The sequence below is a fragment of the Calliphora vicina genome, chromosome 1, assembly GCF_958450345.1.
Source record: "Calliphora vicina chromosome 1, idCalVici1.1, whole genome shotgun sequence".
NCBI lineage: Eukaryota > Metazoa > Arthropoda > Insecta > Diptera > Calliphoridae > Calliphora > Calliphora vicina.
Window position 1 is genome coordinate 56,485,427 of NC_088780.1, and position 17,874 is coordinate 56,503,300.

Genomic DNA, 17,874 nt, shown 5'->3' on the forward strand with positions numbered 1-17,874 from the left:
CATATTAATTTAAAGCTAAGGAAAAAGAAAAAAATTATGGAAATTTAAGTTTTTCCCCTCGTAATGTAATTTTATTAAGAAATCATTTAAGAAAAATATTTTCAAAATCGAACGAAAAAAGTCACTAATATTTTAGGTAAATTTTTTGTAAGAATATAAAGTATAATTAAAATAATAATGATAATTATATATGTATGTATTTATTTTTTGCTATTTACAGCTTCATATTTTATAAAAATGTATTTCTTACAACAATTTAGTTCAATTTTCCAAAAGAATATAAAAACTCTATGTATTTCTTCCTTTTTTCAATAATTTAAAAATCGAATTTTGCTAAATCGTATTCTATCTTTTTAATTATTTATTTTTTGCTTGTTTTTATGGTATTTATACGAGTATAATTTATTGTGTTTTTTTTTATTATTTTTCTCTAGTGGTGCTTTTATAAAGTGCATTTTTTATATATGCCGTGATATTATTTCATTTTTTATTTTATTGTTTCAAACTAATACTTTTACTATCATATTATTAGTTGCAATTTATTGTGAACGAAACCCAATGCAACTTCTAATAGTAAAACTTACTTAAAAAGTCTTTTAAATACCGAATAGTTTTATGTTCTCTTAGGCTTATTTTAAGTTTATTACAAATTTCATTAATTTATTACGCCCCTAAAAGAATTTTATTTAATTTTTCAATGTCTGCTTGTATTAAATATTTTTATTTATAATTTTCTCTGTTTATAGATTTTTTATTTAATATTTATGTGTAATTTTGCTTAATTTTCTTAATAAAATGCACACACATCTCTTTTGTTGTAAAAAAAACTATTTCTAACCAGTTTTTCTTTTGTTAATTTATTAAAACATTTAGATTTATTATAATGTTGTGTATATTCAAGGAGCCGATTTGAAACTCGAAAATATGAAAAAAAATAATAAAAGAAAGTTTTAATTGACTCATAGATACATCGTTTCGGTTTTGGGCTGGATATGATTGGATTGTTTCAGCCTAAAAACATATTCTGAGTCTTGAACCAGAGTAAACACGTTAAACAAAAAGTATCTGCTTCTTAACTGTTAGTTAGAAGGAATATTACAGTCACTGAAGGCAAAGTTAACCGACCGTTGTATTTATCCGTACCATATACGTCACATTTCATCGCTATAAAGATTGGATTAGCCGACCGCAATGTAATGCATCCTTAACCGAACGGAACAGATCATTGTATATGTTGTATGTAAAGTAGTTAGAGCAGATATTGTGATAAAATGTAAGTCCGAATTTCCTTACGTTTTTACGCGACTGTGTTGCTTTTTAAAATCAATAAAATTTAAAAATTTTTTTTTTTTTCTTCTAAAAATCACAAAATTTTGGTTTTATCAGAATACCATTCCGATCGAAAGTGGAATTAATTCCGTTTTTTGCTTCTTCATCAGAAAAAGTAAAACGAAAATTTCTTTCGAAATGAAACCACTTTCAGTTTTCAAAGTGGAAACAGTAATGTTTTTGTAATTATTTGTTTTCTAACATTTTTAATCAGTTTCTGCACCAAAAACTTTACTTTATCAGAAATACAGAATTATTAAATATTTTTGGAATTAATAAATTACACGGAATCTGAAGAACGTAAAACGAAATCGATCGGAATAAAAAATACGGAATTGAAACCATTCCGAATAAAATGTGTGACAGGCCTGCATATATAATTTATTAATTCCAAAAATCATTTCATATTTCTGTATTTCAGATATTAATTTGACAGCGTTTTTTAAAACAAATTTTAAGGTTTTGGTACAGAAATTGATTAAAAATTTTTGAAAACCAAATAATTACAATCAAATATCAATTCCACTTTGAAAACTGAAAGTGGTTTCATTCCGAAAGGAATTTTCGTTTTACTTTTTCTGAAGAATCAAAATATGGAAATAATTCCACTTTCGATCGGAATGGAATTCTGTGACAGGACTGATAGATTACGATCCTTGAAAGTTCGACGATTCTAATACGTATTTTCATTGGTGCACAATATTAATTTGAATACGGATTTATTTTTACTCCTTTTATAAAGAAATATGTATGTATATTAATATGGACACAATATAACTAATTTCAATATTAAATATGTATACAAATTTAATGGTAATATTGCATAAAATGCTAGTCCCTTTTAAATCATAAAAGAATACCAAATTATAGTGAAATATTGCAATTCCTATAATAGAGTTGAATAATGCATTCAATTATCACAACTTTATTTGAATTTAGGAAGGTTTTTAAAAAGAATCTAAATAAATAAGTACTAAAGAAATCATGAAAAAGGGATATTTTCTTACACAACTTAATTTTTTTTGCTGGGTTCCTCAGTTAAACTTACAGACGCATAGTCCACAATACTCGAAGTTACTCTACTCCATTTTATTATATAAGAACACATTTGGTTTTATAAAATATTGACTTTATTTCATTTCGATTTAAATATTTGTTGGACTTATATTATTATTTTTTTATAATTTACAATTAGAACTCATTTCAATAGGAAATGGTTGTTCAATGTTGGTCCAACGTTTTTTAATAGTGGTATTTGAGCGGACTTGTCACACTCATAGTTGTATCGGAAAAAAATCAATAATGTATATAATTTTATTAAAATGTGTAAGAGGAATGTCTAAGTAAAATCTGAAAAAATGCATAATAATTAGTTTCTACATTAAAAATTTCCTTATTAACAAATTAAATTTTTTATGAACATTTTCTTTTATATACCTTTGATAAAAAATATTTCATTATAGAATGAACCTAAAATATTCAAAATTGTTTACTTTTTAACTATAATTTTATTAATTAAAGAAATATAATATTTCCGAATTGAAATTAATTTCGATTTTGAGTTTAATTAATAAAAAAAAACTAGGTGAGATTCTGATTAAATTTTATTTCTTGTATAAAACTTTTTATTCAGATATTGGTACACATAGAATTAATGTTTTTTATATAAAAAAAGTAAGATTATTTAAGATATGCTTCTCTTTTGTAGTAACTATTTTCAGTTATTTTCTTTAAACATACATAAATATTGAAAAATATTTGTTAAAACGAAATACTTAAAAAATCATTGTAAAAAGTATATTTTTATCTATTGTTATTTCAAAGAAGATCAAATATAAGTATGTATCTTCTAATAAAATAAATATTTTCTTTCAGATTTTAAACAAATATGTATGTAAATTATGTATTTGTTTTAAAACATAATAGAATATAAAAGAAAATCATTTTATTTTTAGTTATTTTATGCGTTATGAAACTTTATATACATTTAGCAGAAATTTTAAATACTAATTAAATGTAAAATATGTTGAAATTATGCTAAACAAACGAACAAACAAACAAAATCACGCTGATAATTATTAAATAAAAACTTATTAATTCAAAATATACGAATTATTTAGTATTTGATGGACTTTTATTCGATTCAAAAATGAAGGAAAATTTTAATTTTTTTTATGGCGCCATAAGTTATGCTTTATTTTTTGCAGTTTTTATATTCACATCAAGTTTTTATAGTAGTAGTAAGGTACGTACAATAATTCAAATAGGGAAGAATTGCATTACATTTAAATGTGCGTTCACAATGTTGAAATATTTGACGAAATTTCTCTTTCCATTGAACAAATATTAAAATAAATAAATAAGCTTAGATCCTTATTATATTGTTTGATCTTATAAAAGTCATTTGAGATAAAATAAACATTTGCTGCAAATATTGGTTACGTTTTTTTCGCCTAATATTTGATCAATTTGAATATACTTTAAGCAACTTTAAAGTTTAAAGTTGCTAAAATTTTTTTATAAATTTTGTTAATATTTTATTCAACACAAATCATTGGTTCTGACTCAGTCACATTAAGAAAATTTATACAAATATTTTGGTATGAAAAAGTGCAATATTTTTAAAGTGACATATTTTTGAATCTAATTGAGATATTGACTGGAAAATTTTTGTATGACCAAAAATTAACTTATCTAAACAAAACAATATAGCTCGGAATAAATGTGGATCAAATTGTTCCTAATATTTGCAATCCTATTAAAATTTTTAGTTTTAGAAAATCAATGAATATGTAATAAAATCTTTATTTATTAGCGAAACTCAATGAAATTTTCAGCGTTTTTTAAGTTTCTCATTCTAAATAACAAGGTGTAAAAAAACTTGTCAAAAGGTCAAAGGGAATCCCGCAATTCCTAAAAATTGGACCGAAAATCCCAAAAATGGTATTTTTTACAATTTTGCCTATAGGGTCCACATTTCCTTCGGGGCTGGGAAAATACTTTAGGGATAAATAGGGAACACATGAGGGTTTCTAAAACTGCTTTCTGTTATCTGATCCCAGCTTTTGGATTTTAGTGGCCCAAAGTTGAAATTTTGATAAAAAATAGGTCAATTTCCAAAATGCGTAGGGCCGACATGTTCGAAAAATAGGACATGTTTTTTATACCAAAATGTTCTCCGTAAAGAAACTTATAGACAAACATAAAATTTTTATATTTTCTTACAGAAAGTAGTTTTTTAATAAAAAAAGAGTTAAGTCACATTTTTGTCCAAAAAACAGCAAACATATACTATTTTTTGAATTTTTAAATTGAAAATAGGTTATATTTGGATTCGTAATCGATATTGCTCTGAAGTCTTTTATATGTTATTGGTAATTTAGTTGTCTAACTAACAAAAAAAAATTCGAGTCCATTCGGTCCAAAAGTGCGACCTATATTTTTAAAAAAGCGAATTACCTGTGTTCCACCTCTCTAAATTCCCATTCAATATTAAAGTCGTTACTAGTCACAATTTTAAGTCCTGAGGCCTATACTTATTCGACATGGTTTAGCCAGATAATCTATTCGATCGAGTCGATATATCGTACTAAATTTTTTACAGTGCTACCATGACCACTTGATTTTTTTAATTCTAAAAAACAAATTATGATTCAAATGATAAAATTTTTAGCAAAATTCATTTTCATTTACACATTTATTTACAATATACACACATTTATAAAAAAATTATTAATTATATACATTATTATTTTACAAATACATAGTTATAATTTATACATACATAAACAATTTAATAAAGCTATAATCACAATTTTAAAATTAAAATAAATTTTGAAATTTAAAACCAAATATTTTAAGTTACTTACTCTCTGCTCAAATAAAACAAACCATCATTTTTATGAGTCCACATAAAACTGATAGTTTGTTTTAGCTGAAACATTTACAATACATATTCGTTTGAGACTACAACACTTTTAGACAAACAAACTTTTGGTTAGCATCATCTTAAACTGGGAACAGTTCATTATGGGTAAAGTTTTCCAAAATTTTACGAGCTATAGCAATAAATTTCTTTTCCAAGGCACGTTCAATGGGCGCTATCAATTCGTTGGTGAAAACTTCGAAATTTTGATTGATTGTATCGTTGACAACGTCACCCAAAGTTTTATCGCCATTGAAAAGATTTTCCAAACGTATGCGGCCTTTGCCGGTGCGAATTTTCACATTTAAATCGGATATGGTTAAATATTCTTCGCCATTGACGTTTTTGGTGTCGAAAATTATTTTAACGAAGGCATAAAAATTCGCTGCAAAGAGAAAATGGAAATTAGTATAGAACAAGAGCGGAGTTTTGTCAGGGAGGTATTTAACTCACTGAAATTGCCGGTAAATGGACCATTGCCTTTCAAAGGTAGAGCTAAAATTTGGCCATTTATATCATATTGACCTTCTCCCTGAAGACGAGGTAAGTTGAGTTCAAAATCGAAACGCATGCCATTTTGGGAAGCTCTTAAAAACAGAATAATATTAATCAGTAAATAATTGTGTTAAAGTTTTTTTTTTACATAAAACTAAAATAATGTCAATTAATCAAAGGGGGTAATTTCGCTATAAAAATATTTCAATTTCTCAATGTGAGATGTAGTGATTTACCAAATAAGGGTTCTAGATTTTAATTCTTAAATTTTAAAAACAAAGAACATGTAATTATATATTTATTACAAAAATTGTGGCTATCTTATTAATAAAACTTTCAATACTTACTTGAGTTTCTTAATTTCAAAATTCGAAGCTCCAAAGATATTTAAATCTATAGCCTTGACATTGATACCCGAACTGCCACCTTCCAAAATGTTGAGATCACCTATGTATAGAGGTTCCATTGCTGGTACATTTAATTCCTTAATACCGTCCTTGAGGTAGGGTCGCATATTGTGCACAGTATTCTTGACACATTCATTAATTTTGGGATCATTGCGCGAGCAAACTTTAATGTAATCAGCTGTTGTAAAGAAATGTTAAATTGAAATATGTTAGTTGTATTCTTTTGTCGTGAAAAACAGGTAAATATTTAACGTGAAATTATTACAAACAATTTGCATAAGGAGTGAACTCAGTGGGGTTACTTTATATGTAGGGAGAAGGAAACCTAAAGTATAATATTTGAATGCAGAATTTGTATACCCAAAGCCACCATAGTTGGGAGTGTATTATTATTTGACCTTTAAACTCAGAATCACTTTCTCAGTCGATTTAATGATATCCATCCATCCGTCTGCCCGTGTAAACATTGTAATAAAACTACTGGTCGCAATTTTGAATTTCATTCTATGCAAGGTTCGAATTCTATTCATATTGGTTCCTCGGGGGAAGAGAACGTTTCTAGAGTTAACAGTTTATAAATTGATATACTCCGTGACATATCACAGATATTTGTCAAAGTATAACTCTTCAAATAACTAATTAAGAACTCATTAGGAGCATTGAAGCTATACGAATTCTGAATTTGAAATAAGATTAGTGCATAACAACCCCACCATATTCGGCATAGATGGGGGTAGTGCACTAATTTTGCAGTTTGCACTAATACTTAGTGATAGTGCAAAATTAGTGCAATCATTTTGTTCATATTTAGTGCTGAGTTGAAAATTAGCAGCCTCACTAAACATTAGTGATAGTGAGTTAAAAAATTTTGCACTCAAAATTAAATTAGTTGATTTAAAAAAATGCAATCATCAGTTTATTGCAACTTTTTTGTATGCACTAATTTGAGTGCAACTTCAAATTGTGCACTAAATTTTTAAGTTCAAAATGGTTTAAGTTTATTTCTGTACACTAATTTAAAACTTAAGACTAATATTTCATTAAAAATAACAAAAAATATTTAAAATTTTTATTTTTCGAATTTGGATTCAACAATTTCATGACTACTCATTTTTGAAAATTTAGTGATAGTATATTTAATGCAGCCTTTTTTTGATTGCAGGTTAAAATTTTGCACTAATTAATTGTAGTGCAGATTTTTGCAGTAAATCTTCGTTTAGTGATAGTTAAAAAATTATCACTATCACTAATTTTTTTAGTGCTAGTTAAGAAATATGCATTATCACTAAAGCTGATAAAAAATAGTGCAAACTAAATTGTTTGCAATTTTAGTGAGTGATAGTGCAATGCTGATTTCAATCAACATTTAGTCCGGAGATATTAATACATGAGTCGTGTATGTAAGTTATTTGGGAGTTGATTTCAACAGACAGACAGGCGACGGACAGGATCCAGAATATATATACTTTATAGGGTCGGAAAATTATATTGTGGAAAGTACAAACGGAATGACAAACTTATATATACATACTACGTTTCTCACGAAGATGAAGGGTAAAAAATTATTGACCCCATTTGACACAGCAAAAAAAAGCTCGGCGTATATATGTTTTGGAACATTTTGTACACAATCAAACTTTAAGAATTGGGTTTATTAACTCAGTGAAATAATCGCTCTTTTCAGTTCAGCTCACTTAAATGAACTACTTCGCACTTTGAGCTCATTTGCTCAGTATGCTGTTAAATAAACAGATCTTTTTGTGAGTTGTTTGTAGTGAAATAAATCAGTTGATTCTATTCGTGGGAGAATTATTGAGGAATTCGATTCGAATGAAAACTTTTTCGTGTTTCCATGTATAAATCATACACATTCGAATGATTTCCTTTTCGACCAGTCGGATTATTGAGTGGTTATTTTGACAAATGACAATTAAAGATTTGTACGTGCGAAACAATTGCCAATACAAAATTTGTTGTTTGCCAATAAAATGTTTCCTGTGACAACATTACAAAATAACAACAACAAATAACAAAAGAAAAAAACAACATGCCAAATTGTAACATGAGCGAAATGGGAATTGATACTACATACAATAAAGGTGTACTAAACCACTGAGTACTGAGCTGCAAATATTAATTTGGCACTATCGCACTTAAAAAATGCACATATTTGTCCCTAAATAGCTAGCCACCACTGTATATTGAGAACCCTGATTCTTCACTTACGCAATTGCACAGCCTGGGTTCCAGCAACTAGTAAAATCGTTAAAGCTGCTACAAAGACTTTCATATTGACTAAGCTGCAAATAGAAGATAAATTATTTAATTAATTTATTAATAAAATCTCAATAATTTATTTATTAAACTTAAAATTTAATTGTTTACTTTCAGTTTTCTCAGTCAGTCGTATTAATCGTATTTGTTTAACACATAAAGTGTTGAGTTTGTTTAATTGCAAAATTAATTTTACTATAAATATAATTAATGCCAAGACAATTAATTACTACTGTTGCAAACGTGATAATCGTGTGAAATTCTGTTCACGTTTTAATCATTTTCAATGGATTCAATAAATATCTCGTCTATTTAGTTTTTTCGAATTGTAAATATTACGTATTCAAGTGATTGTGTTTTTTTTTATTGAGATTTCTCCGACTGAAATTAATCGTCTACATCTTTGTATTTACATGGAATACTATTTTGAATATTTAGTTATAATTTCTCTATTCTAAATGTACTGGAAATTATATTATGACATATTGTACATAGTTGCAAGTCGTTGGTCTAATGTAGAAAGGCCTTAACTCAAATAATTTGAAATTTACAGTAGAAGGTAAAAACATAAGGAGTGAGATCGAAAAATTCTTAACACACGTTTTTCATTACATTTTTTAACCCAAGTATTATTTGAATTTTTTTTTGATCAAGTTACCTTTGAAAAACATGTCAGTTATTATGTGTAATGTCAATTATATTAATTTTTTTGTTAATCTGATTAAAATGAGTGACCAGAAAAAAGTGCGTACTGAAATTATTAAATATTTTCAACAAAACCCAACTTGGTCTTACAAAAAGTTGGCCAAGCATACAAAGGTCTGCCGTCAAACTGTTTCCAATGTTATTAAACAGTACCGGGAGAACTTGTCAGTTGATAGAAAACCTGGTTCAGGTAGAAGGAATGGTCCACATGATGTTTCTAAAGCCAAAAAAATAGAACGCATTTTCAAAAGAGCTCCCAACACATCCGGTAGGAAAGCAGCCCGGTTAGCTCAGTGCTCGGACTATTTGGTACGAAAAGTTAAAGCTAATGCAGGTTTAAAAACATACAAGGCTCAAAAAGTTCCTGACAGGAACGCTACTAAAAATTTAGAGGCCAAAAACAGAGCACGGAAATTGAAGTCAAGTTTTATAAAAAAATATTCTTGCTGCATAATGGATGACGAAACGTATGTTCTGGCAGATTTTTCGCAACTTCCAGGTCAAAAATTTTATGTTGCTGATGCTCGAGGGAATGTTGAAGAAAAGTTTAGGACCCAAAAGCAGACAAAATTTCCCAGAAAGTTCTTGGTATGGCAAGCAATATGCAGTTGCGGCAAAAGAAGCCACTCATTTGTTACAACGGGCTCTATAAATACCGAAATTTACATCAAGGAATGTTTACAAAAAAGGCTGCTTCCATTCATAAGACTTCATAATGTGTCCACTTATTTTTGGCCTGACTTGGCATCCTGTCACTATGGCAAACAAGCCCTTGAGTGGTACAAGAACAATAATGTGGTATTTGTACCAAGAGAGGCAAATCCTCCAAACTGCCCGGAGCTAAGGCCAGTGGAGAGATATTGGGCTCTTGTTAAAAGAGAATTGAAGAGTACAAAAAAGGTGTCCAAAAGTGTGGTAGATTTTAAACGGAGATGGACTACATGTTCGAGCAAAGTGACAGAAAGCACTATAAAAACGTTAATGGAAGGGTTTCCGAAAAAGGTTCAAAATTTCATCACTAGTGATTAAAACTATAAAAATTTTTTTTGTAAATTGTAATAATAATTTCAATCAAATAAAAAAAAAATTAAAGCTGTAAGTTTAGTGGTTTCTTTTTTATAAACATATATGTATGTTAAGAATTTTTCGATCTCACTCCTTAATATAAACTGTATTATCAACTTTTAATTTTTTTATACAATTTCTTGTAAAGCCGTTATCTCTGATACTAACAAAAAACTAAATTTAGAAAAAATGCGAGTTAGGGCCTTTATGCATGAGATCAACGAAATAAAGAAAATAATACTGACATTTATTTCCTATATGAATGTAGGGAATAATAATGAAATGCTAATTTTTTAAATCAAAATGCTGCAAAACAGTTAAGATCTTACAAATTCCGAACATGTCTTCGAGGAATATCGATAATCTTTGTAAACAATGTATAACATAATATTTCAGACTTAATATGCGAACGCAAAATAAAAGTTGATCAGCTGATAATCAAAACTCCTTAATCCTATAACATTATATATATTTATAGCTCAAAGACTCTTGAAATTACAATTATCTTTGTAATGGCGGTTCCACACCCATTATTCCGGTATAGCTATTTTTTTTGCTAACACTGCAGCCACACGATCAAGTTTTTCTTGATAGTCTTTTACATATACTGTTTGTCAAAATTTATAAAAATTGAAAGCTGTGACGTAGGCAGCACGCAACTTGAAAACAATTTTAGTACAAATTGGGCAAAAACCTGTAATCAGCTGTTTTCTTGAAAGAAAAATTGAAAACCAACTTGAATGAGAAATTGAATGCAAGTTCGTTTCAATTCTTAAAAGTGTGAGTGTATTAGTAAAAAAGTGTGAGTGTATTAAAACTTGAAAGGCAAAACTTGATCGTGTAACCCCCAAGTAAACTTCGTACAGTGATAGAGAATAAATTCGCTTTTAGCTAAACTCCGTACATTGATAATAAATTGTTTCATACAAAGGCCCACTAATGCAATCCCAAACATTTTCTGCCAGACTATGTAAAATGATAAGTGAGCTATGTGCACAATATTTGTAGAATCTTGCAATTATTTATATGTAGTTCTCCCTACCATTTTTGGTTAAAACCTTGTGTTTTACGTATGTATGTTATAGTAACATCTTTGAATGCTCATAACTCCTAAAAAACTGAACCGATTTCAATAAAATATGTATTGTGCACATCTGAGAATAATCTGAGCTGACTATTTTTTGCTCTATTCATGTTTTACCTTTTGAAATGCCAAAAACTTGTTTACAAAAGTTTTTGAATTTGTTAAAGAGTAAAAAGATTATTTCGTCCCCTAAATAAAACAATAGTTTATAAGCATATACACCATTATTATTTATTGCATAATAAGAATTTACATAACTGATCTATTTCCACAAAGTGGGTCAAAAGGTCAATTGAAATATTACTTTTGTTCTAGATGTCTACTAATACAAAAATTTTAAACTCAATTATTTCGAAATGACAAAAAAATTATACACTATTGTTTTATTAATGGGACGATTTTATATTTAAAAAAGTGTTTTTTTGTGAATTTTTTAGTGACAGTTTAGAAGGTTTTACACAAACAAAAATGACTGTTGTACATCTAGGGAATAAATACCTTTAAAATCGTATATATTTTACCCAAATTTAATGTATACTGTGAGCATAAAAAGGGTCACAAAAAATCGACTTGTCTATTAATATATTACTACATTACATTATTTTTAACAAAAAGTATCAATACAAAACAAATTGAGCATTATAAATTAGACGTTCTCTAAATTAGAAAAAATACAGTTACATTTCTGAAACAGCAAAAACCGCATAATAAGAATTTACATAACTGATCTATTTCCACAAAGTGGGTCAAAAGGTCAATTGAAATATTACTTTTGTTCTAGATGTCTACTAATACAAAAATTTTAAACTCAATTATTTCGAAATGACAAAAAAATTATACACTATTGTTTTATTAATGGGACGATTTTATATTTAAAAAAGTGTTTTTTTGTGAATTTTTTAGTGACAGTTTAGAAGGTTTTACACAAACAAAAATGACTGTTGTACATCTAGGGAATAAATACCTTTAAAATCGTATATATTTTACCCAAATTTAATGTATACTGTGAGCATAAAAAGGGTCACAAAAAATCGACTTGTCTATTAATATATTACTACATTACATTATTTTTAACAAAAAGTATCAATACAAAACAAATTGAGCATTATAAATTAGACGTTCTCTAAATTAGAAAAAATACAGTTACATTTCTGAAACAGCAAAAACCGGAATTTTGGCTTTAAAAACACGACAAAAAACATGAAATGTTTGCAGATGATTCCTAAAATATTTATTAATCGGTTTTTGTGAGCTGAACCATTTTTAAAAAACCTTAAAAATTTTAATTTTCTAAATAGGAGAGTTCCGTAATTTTTGCAAGAATATCTCAGCCCTGGTGATTAGTATTTTGGTGTTGGAATCGGTTATAGTTAGATACAAATTTTAATTTTAAATAGTAGAGAATAAAAATCAATTACACATGATGAAACTATAGAAAATTAATCTGATAAAAATTTCGTGTAACATACGAAATTGTATTAATGATTCATTTAAATCTTAATCTTAATGATTTGGTAAAATATAACAAGAGAATTGTTAAATTGAATTTGATGCAAATATACATATGTAAGTATGTAAATCATTCTCTTCTTCCCATAAATTTTACTTGATTTGTCAAATTAATACGTAGTGCACTTCATTGTGCAATTTATGTTTTATATATCCAAATATGCATGTTTGATGTTGAAACTTCTAAAATAATTCCTTTCAATATCGGTTGAATGAAAAAAGATGAAATTTTCTGTTAACCGACAAACCGGTCTAGTTCTAACATTGTATTTATAAAAAGGACCTGTCACCTTTTAGACTTGTTGTGGCAGGTCACGAAACTAATTCAAGTTCTTCTGGTTAGTCATAAAATAGAATTTAAATGGCATTTGATATCTAAATTATTTCTCGATACGAAATCTTATTTGATCATGAATACGGTAATTTTGACCCAGGTGAAAAATATAAATAATTTTTATCAAAACCAGTACAATAATATTCAAAACAGATTTAGAGTTAGTTCTGTGACCTGGCACAATGTGCCATGAACTAGAGTCTTAAAATTTTACATGATTCAATTTCTTATCACTGCATGAGGTTTAACCAAATTGGGTTGGATCGGAACAAGGTGTAAGTCATACAAAGTTCATAGTCAATTTTGAAAATATCGATAACTAAACTTGCGAGATTATTCAAACTTTCTCTGAATTTTTTTTATAATTTTACGTAATTTAGTTTATCGGGTGAACTGTATTATAAACATACGTAAAACATTGAAGGATTTATTTCGTTACGTAGTTGGCTGAAAATGTGCCAAATTGGAAAAGTTATTTTCGAATATTTGGAGAACAATAATTGTGAAAGTCTTTAAGCTTAGTACGTTACATTATTCACGTGAATATCTGGAGAATCATAATAAAACATAATTAAAGTAATAAAATAAATAAAGTAATAATAAAGATATACAAAATGGGGATCAGAACATTGGAGTGATATCTCCCATATCAGTTGTATAGTTATTTTCGAATATTAAGTGAGAGTCTTTAAACTCTGTGTAAATTACGTTGTTGCCAGTATCCTGTTATACCAAAAATTAAGGAGACGCATTGTAAATTCCCCATCGGAAGACATCGATTTTAAAAGTTGGTTCACTTGACATGAAATCCCCCATATATAAAGGGTGTTTTTATAGAGGTAAACAACTTTAAATTAAAATAAAACAGAAAAAAACGTTTTTAATATCTTTATTCATTAGATAATTTTATGGCATTAATGTTAAATGTGATTTAGGGCATTTGGCCGCCGCGTCTTGCGCGTACATGGCTTAAAAGTTTTCTATTAATACACCTTTTATAAATGAATTTATGTCTGTTTATTAGTTTGTTCATTGTAGAAGGCTAAACAGGTACACCGATCCTTATGAAATTTTACTCTACATTCCTCTAATCAGGAAGTAACAATAGGCTATTTTTTTTTGCAAATTACAAGTTGGCGTAGCATCTCCCATACAAAGTAAATTCTTGTTTACGAATATCTGGAGAACTATAATTGTGAAAGTCTTTTAACTTGTTAGATCGGAAGAGGGAGTGTGGTATCAAATATCGGGTTAATTGCATTAAAGAAATCCATAAAAATTTGGATTTATTTTGTTACTATAATACGGTAGTTGTCTGAAAATGTGCCGAATTGGATTAGTTATTTTAGAATATTTGGAGAACAATAATTGTGAAAGTCTTTAAGCTTATTACCGATGTATTTCTTAACACTGTATGAAGTTTAGCTAAAAATGGGTGAGATCGGAATGCAGTTGAGTGGTATCTCAATTACATAGTATGTCGTTATTTTCGAATATAAAGTAAACAAAGTGAATATTATATATAATATATATAATAGTGAGATTTTCAAAACTTTGCATGAGTTATTTTGTTACCATTTTACGTAGTTGAAAATAACAGTTATTTTCGAATATCCAAAGAACTGTTATAGCTAGAGTCTTCTAACATTTTATAAATTACTTTCCTACCATTGGAAGTAATTTAATTAAAAATATGCTAGATTGAAAATTGCCCACTGTATCAAGGTTTTTCAAAATCGCAGAATATTTTTTATACTTTCAATTTGCAAAAGCATGGTATACAATTAAAAACTCACTAAAAAATTCCGATATTAATTATATTCATTAATTTTTTTTATAAAATTAGTTCATATTTTTTTAATTTTCTTCGATAGGGGTAGTGAAGCGTACCGGGTTAAGCTAGTTTAATAAATTTGTAATATTTTTATTGGAGATTTTGGGGATAAGACACTTTATGTTCTAAGATCGTGAGGCAGTAAAATATTTTTTTGTTATTTTACTAAAAAAAAATATATACTGATGAAGTAGCATTCCAAAACAGTAAATAAAAATTAAGAAAAAAAATAATAAGTAATGATCACTTTTGTAGTAACATGTTTTTCGACTTTTTCGGTTTTTTCATACAAAGGCTTGCGTGTTGTTTTTTATTTAAACATAACTGTCACAATTTTGCTTTAGTTGGGGACTTTAAACTGCCGTAAATCTGTCATTTTTCAACCGACTTTTACAAATCCTTTCCTGTTTAAAAGGTAAAAGTCATGTCAAACAAATGTTTGAAGTTGTAAACTATAAGTATTTCCGTGCTCTATGGACTTGCTATGGAATTGCTATATGAGAATCCCTGAATATTTGTTTCTTTCACTTTTGTATCACTATGTTATTATAGCAAATAAATGGTGGCAACTACCAAATTTTACATGAATTCAGATAAAATATTTTGGGAATTATATACAATCATATAAATTGAAATTTTACAAAATCTGCACTTTCTTTAATATTGAAAATAATTAAAATGAACGTAATTTTTTCCTTGACTGTTATATAAGTATGTATTTAAACTGATTAGAAACAAACACTTTAAACAAATTATAATTTTGGATATGTAATTTCAAAAGTTAACGACACGATTTGACGAAAAATAATTATTAATATGATTTCTATAATTATTTAGTGGTAGAATTAATGGCAAACATTTCAATTATTTTTATTCGATTTGCACTTTGTATGTAATTTTAAAAATTATAACACTGATATCCCGTTTTTTATTTTATTTACCACAATTTCAATTTTATAAATAGGTTTTTTTTTCATAGTTTTTTAGAAATTTTTGTAATATTATTAAATTATTTGTTCATAAATTAACTCACTTTAGTTATAAGAATTTTTGATAAATTATCAGTTAATTATCCTTAATGTAATTTTTAAATAACAAAAGGATTTAATATAAGCCGAAAGTTCAAGAGTAATTTCAATACAGTTTTTTGTTTTAATTAAATTTTCTAAATTTTGCTTAGCCAAAACTCTCGCATTGAAATCCAAAATAAATCTAAAGAATACCGCAAACGAACTGCAACGAAAACTAACAATTCAATGCCAATTTATAGAATTTCAAATACGGTTTGCAAACAAACGCAGTCATGCAGGCTGTTAGTGTTCGGACGTTGTTGCACACAATTACACACATGTCTACTTAGAATATTAGCAGCGACTGCAACAGCAGCATCAGCAACAAACAGTTGTAGTTACTGACTGAGCTTTATCGCCAGCAACATCTACATCAGCAACACTTAAAACGAAGTAAGTATTTTTGTTTTTAACAGAACCCAATGATTCTATAGAAAATCATCTTAACAGAATTTCCAACATTTGTTTTAAGTAATAAAATAAACTACTAGTCACAGTATTTTTTTATACAAGAAATAAATGTATTTTTTTTTAAATGTTTTTCGTTAGAAGTTGTTGTTTAGCACAAATTCTGGTCGTTCGAACTCAGAATCGGTGTGCAAATTCCAAATTGTTTAAAAGTAAACAAACCACCAAAAATTCATACCAACATGTTTGGTTTGAAAGATTTATTTGTTCTCTTTATAAATATTATAAAATGTTTGTTATTTTCTGTTTTCAAAATTCTTTTTAATATTATTTCGTTAATGCATTTTTTTTTTGCGATTTTGTTGACAACACGCAACTGTAGTTGCAAGTTTTAATCATTGAATTATGTAGTCATTGTATCTTGTTAATGTCTACCCTTAAAATTTAGTACAGGCCGTTTAAATAACACGCGATTGCTCTTCCTTTCTTTTCAACTTGTTGACTGTTTTTTTTTTACTTTGTAATCAAAAACCGCCTTAACACGAGTAGATGCAGTAAGTATGTAAGTGTTTACACCATTTCTGTTAATCCATTTTATGTAAATGATTTTTGTATTGTATATTCAAGGTTCATGATGAAGTCCTGTTCTTGGTAACATAAGCTACTGTCAACGGAAGCTTTTCAATAGATCGGATGATTATGGTGGCTGTTCACTACGTGCAAACAGTAAAATAGAGTCAAAAGTACCACGTTTTGACAATACCAATTCTATCTCCAGATGTAATGTTCTTTAGATCGTAATGGATGCTAATAATATTTAATCTAACCTGTAGCAAACTCCAAGGAATATGTATCTCTTGACAGTTAGGATCGCACAGAAGGTGGAAACCTGTTTCTTCCTTTTCTTTGTCCTTGCGACTGATACAATGTTCGTTGAAATGGAGTCCGGTTCGACTTACATGCTTACCTAGCACCCAGTGACCGGATAATACTACCAGCAACCTGGATATGTTCCTTCTGTTATGCATTATAATTAGCATAGTGCGTTATTCTCCAGGGGCGGCGCTATGGGGTCTCAAAGTAGGGTGCCTTCGACATGTAAAATTTTAATTCGATTTCAAATATCTTTATATTTTTGGAAAGCGCTCGGCTAGGTCTTGTAAAAACACGCTTGCGTGTGCTATTTTTTCTTATAATTTTCAAGTTATAACCATTTCAAAATTGAAATTTAAAAATTTTGCCATACATTAGTCCGCTTTTTTAAAAAATGTAGGTCGTACTTTTTGTTAGTTAGACAACTAAATTACGAATAACATACAAGAGATTTTAGGGCAATATCAACTATGGATCCAAAAATAAACGATTTTCAATTTAAAAATTCAAAAAGTAGTAGATTTTTGCTGTTTTTTGGGCGAAAAGGTGACTTAACTCTTTT

The 17,874-nt window shown here is 28.0% G+C and overlaps 1 protein-coding gene across 1 annotated transcript; it reads right to left on the bottom strand.

Moving 5' to 3' along the window:
• Positions 1-5,007: 5,007 nt before the first annotated feature.
• Jhbp3 (Juvenile hormone binding protein 3) lies at positions 5,008-16,189 on the bottom strand. The gene is made up of 5 exons (XM_065498577.1): positions 15,995-16,189; positions 8,383-8,456; positions 6,097-6,334; positions 5,708-5,841; positions 5,008-5,639 (listed from the first exon to the last, which is right to left on the bottom strand). Exons 2-5 carry the CDS (start codon positions 8,444-8,446, stop codon positions 5,338-5,340), a joined length of 738 nt encoding a protein of 245 aa, XP_065354649.1. The 5' UTR covers positions 8,447-8,456; positions 15,995-16,189; the 3' UTR covers positions 5,008-5,337.
• Positions 16,190-17,874: the final 1,685 nt, after the last annotated feature.

Excerpts from the sequence above, each read along its gene's own strand:
- Jhbp3 (XM_065498577.1), bottom strand. The coding sequence starts at position 8,446 with ATGAAAGTCTTTGTAGCAGCTTTAACGATTTTACTAGTTGCTGGAACC. Across the intron at positions 6,335-8,382 it reads AACCCAGGCTGTGCAATTGC|CTGATTACATTAAAGTTTGC; the intron begins GTAAGTGAAGAA and ends TCTTTACAACAG. Across the intron at positions 5,842-6,096 it reads TTTGAAATTAAGAAACTCAA|AGCTTCCCAAAATGGCATGC; the intron begins GTAAGTATTGAA and ends TCTGTTTTTAAG.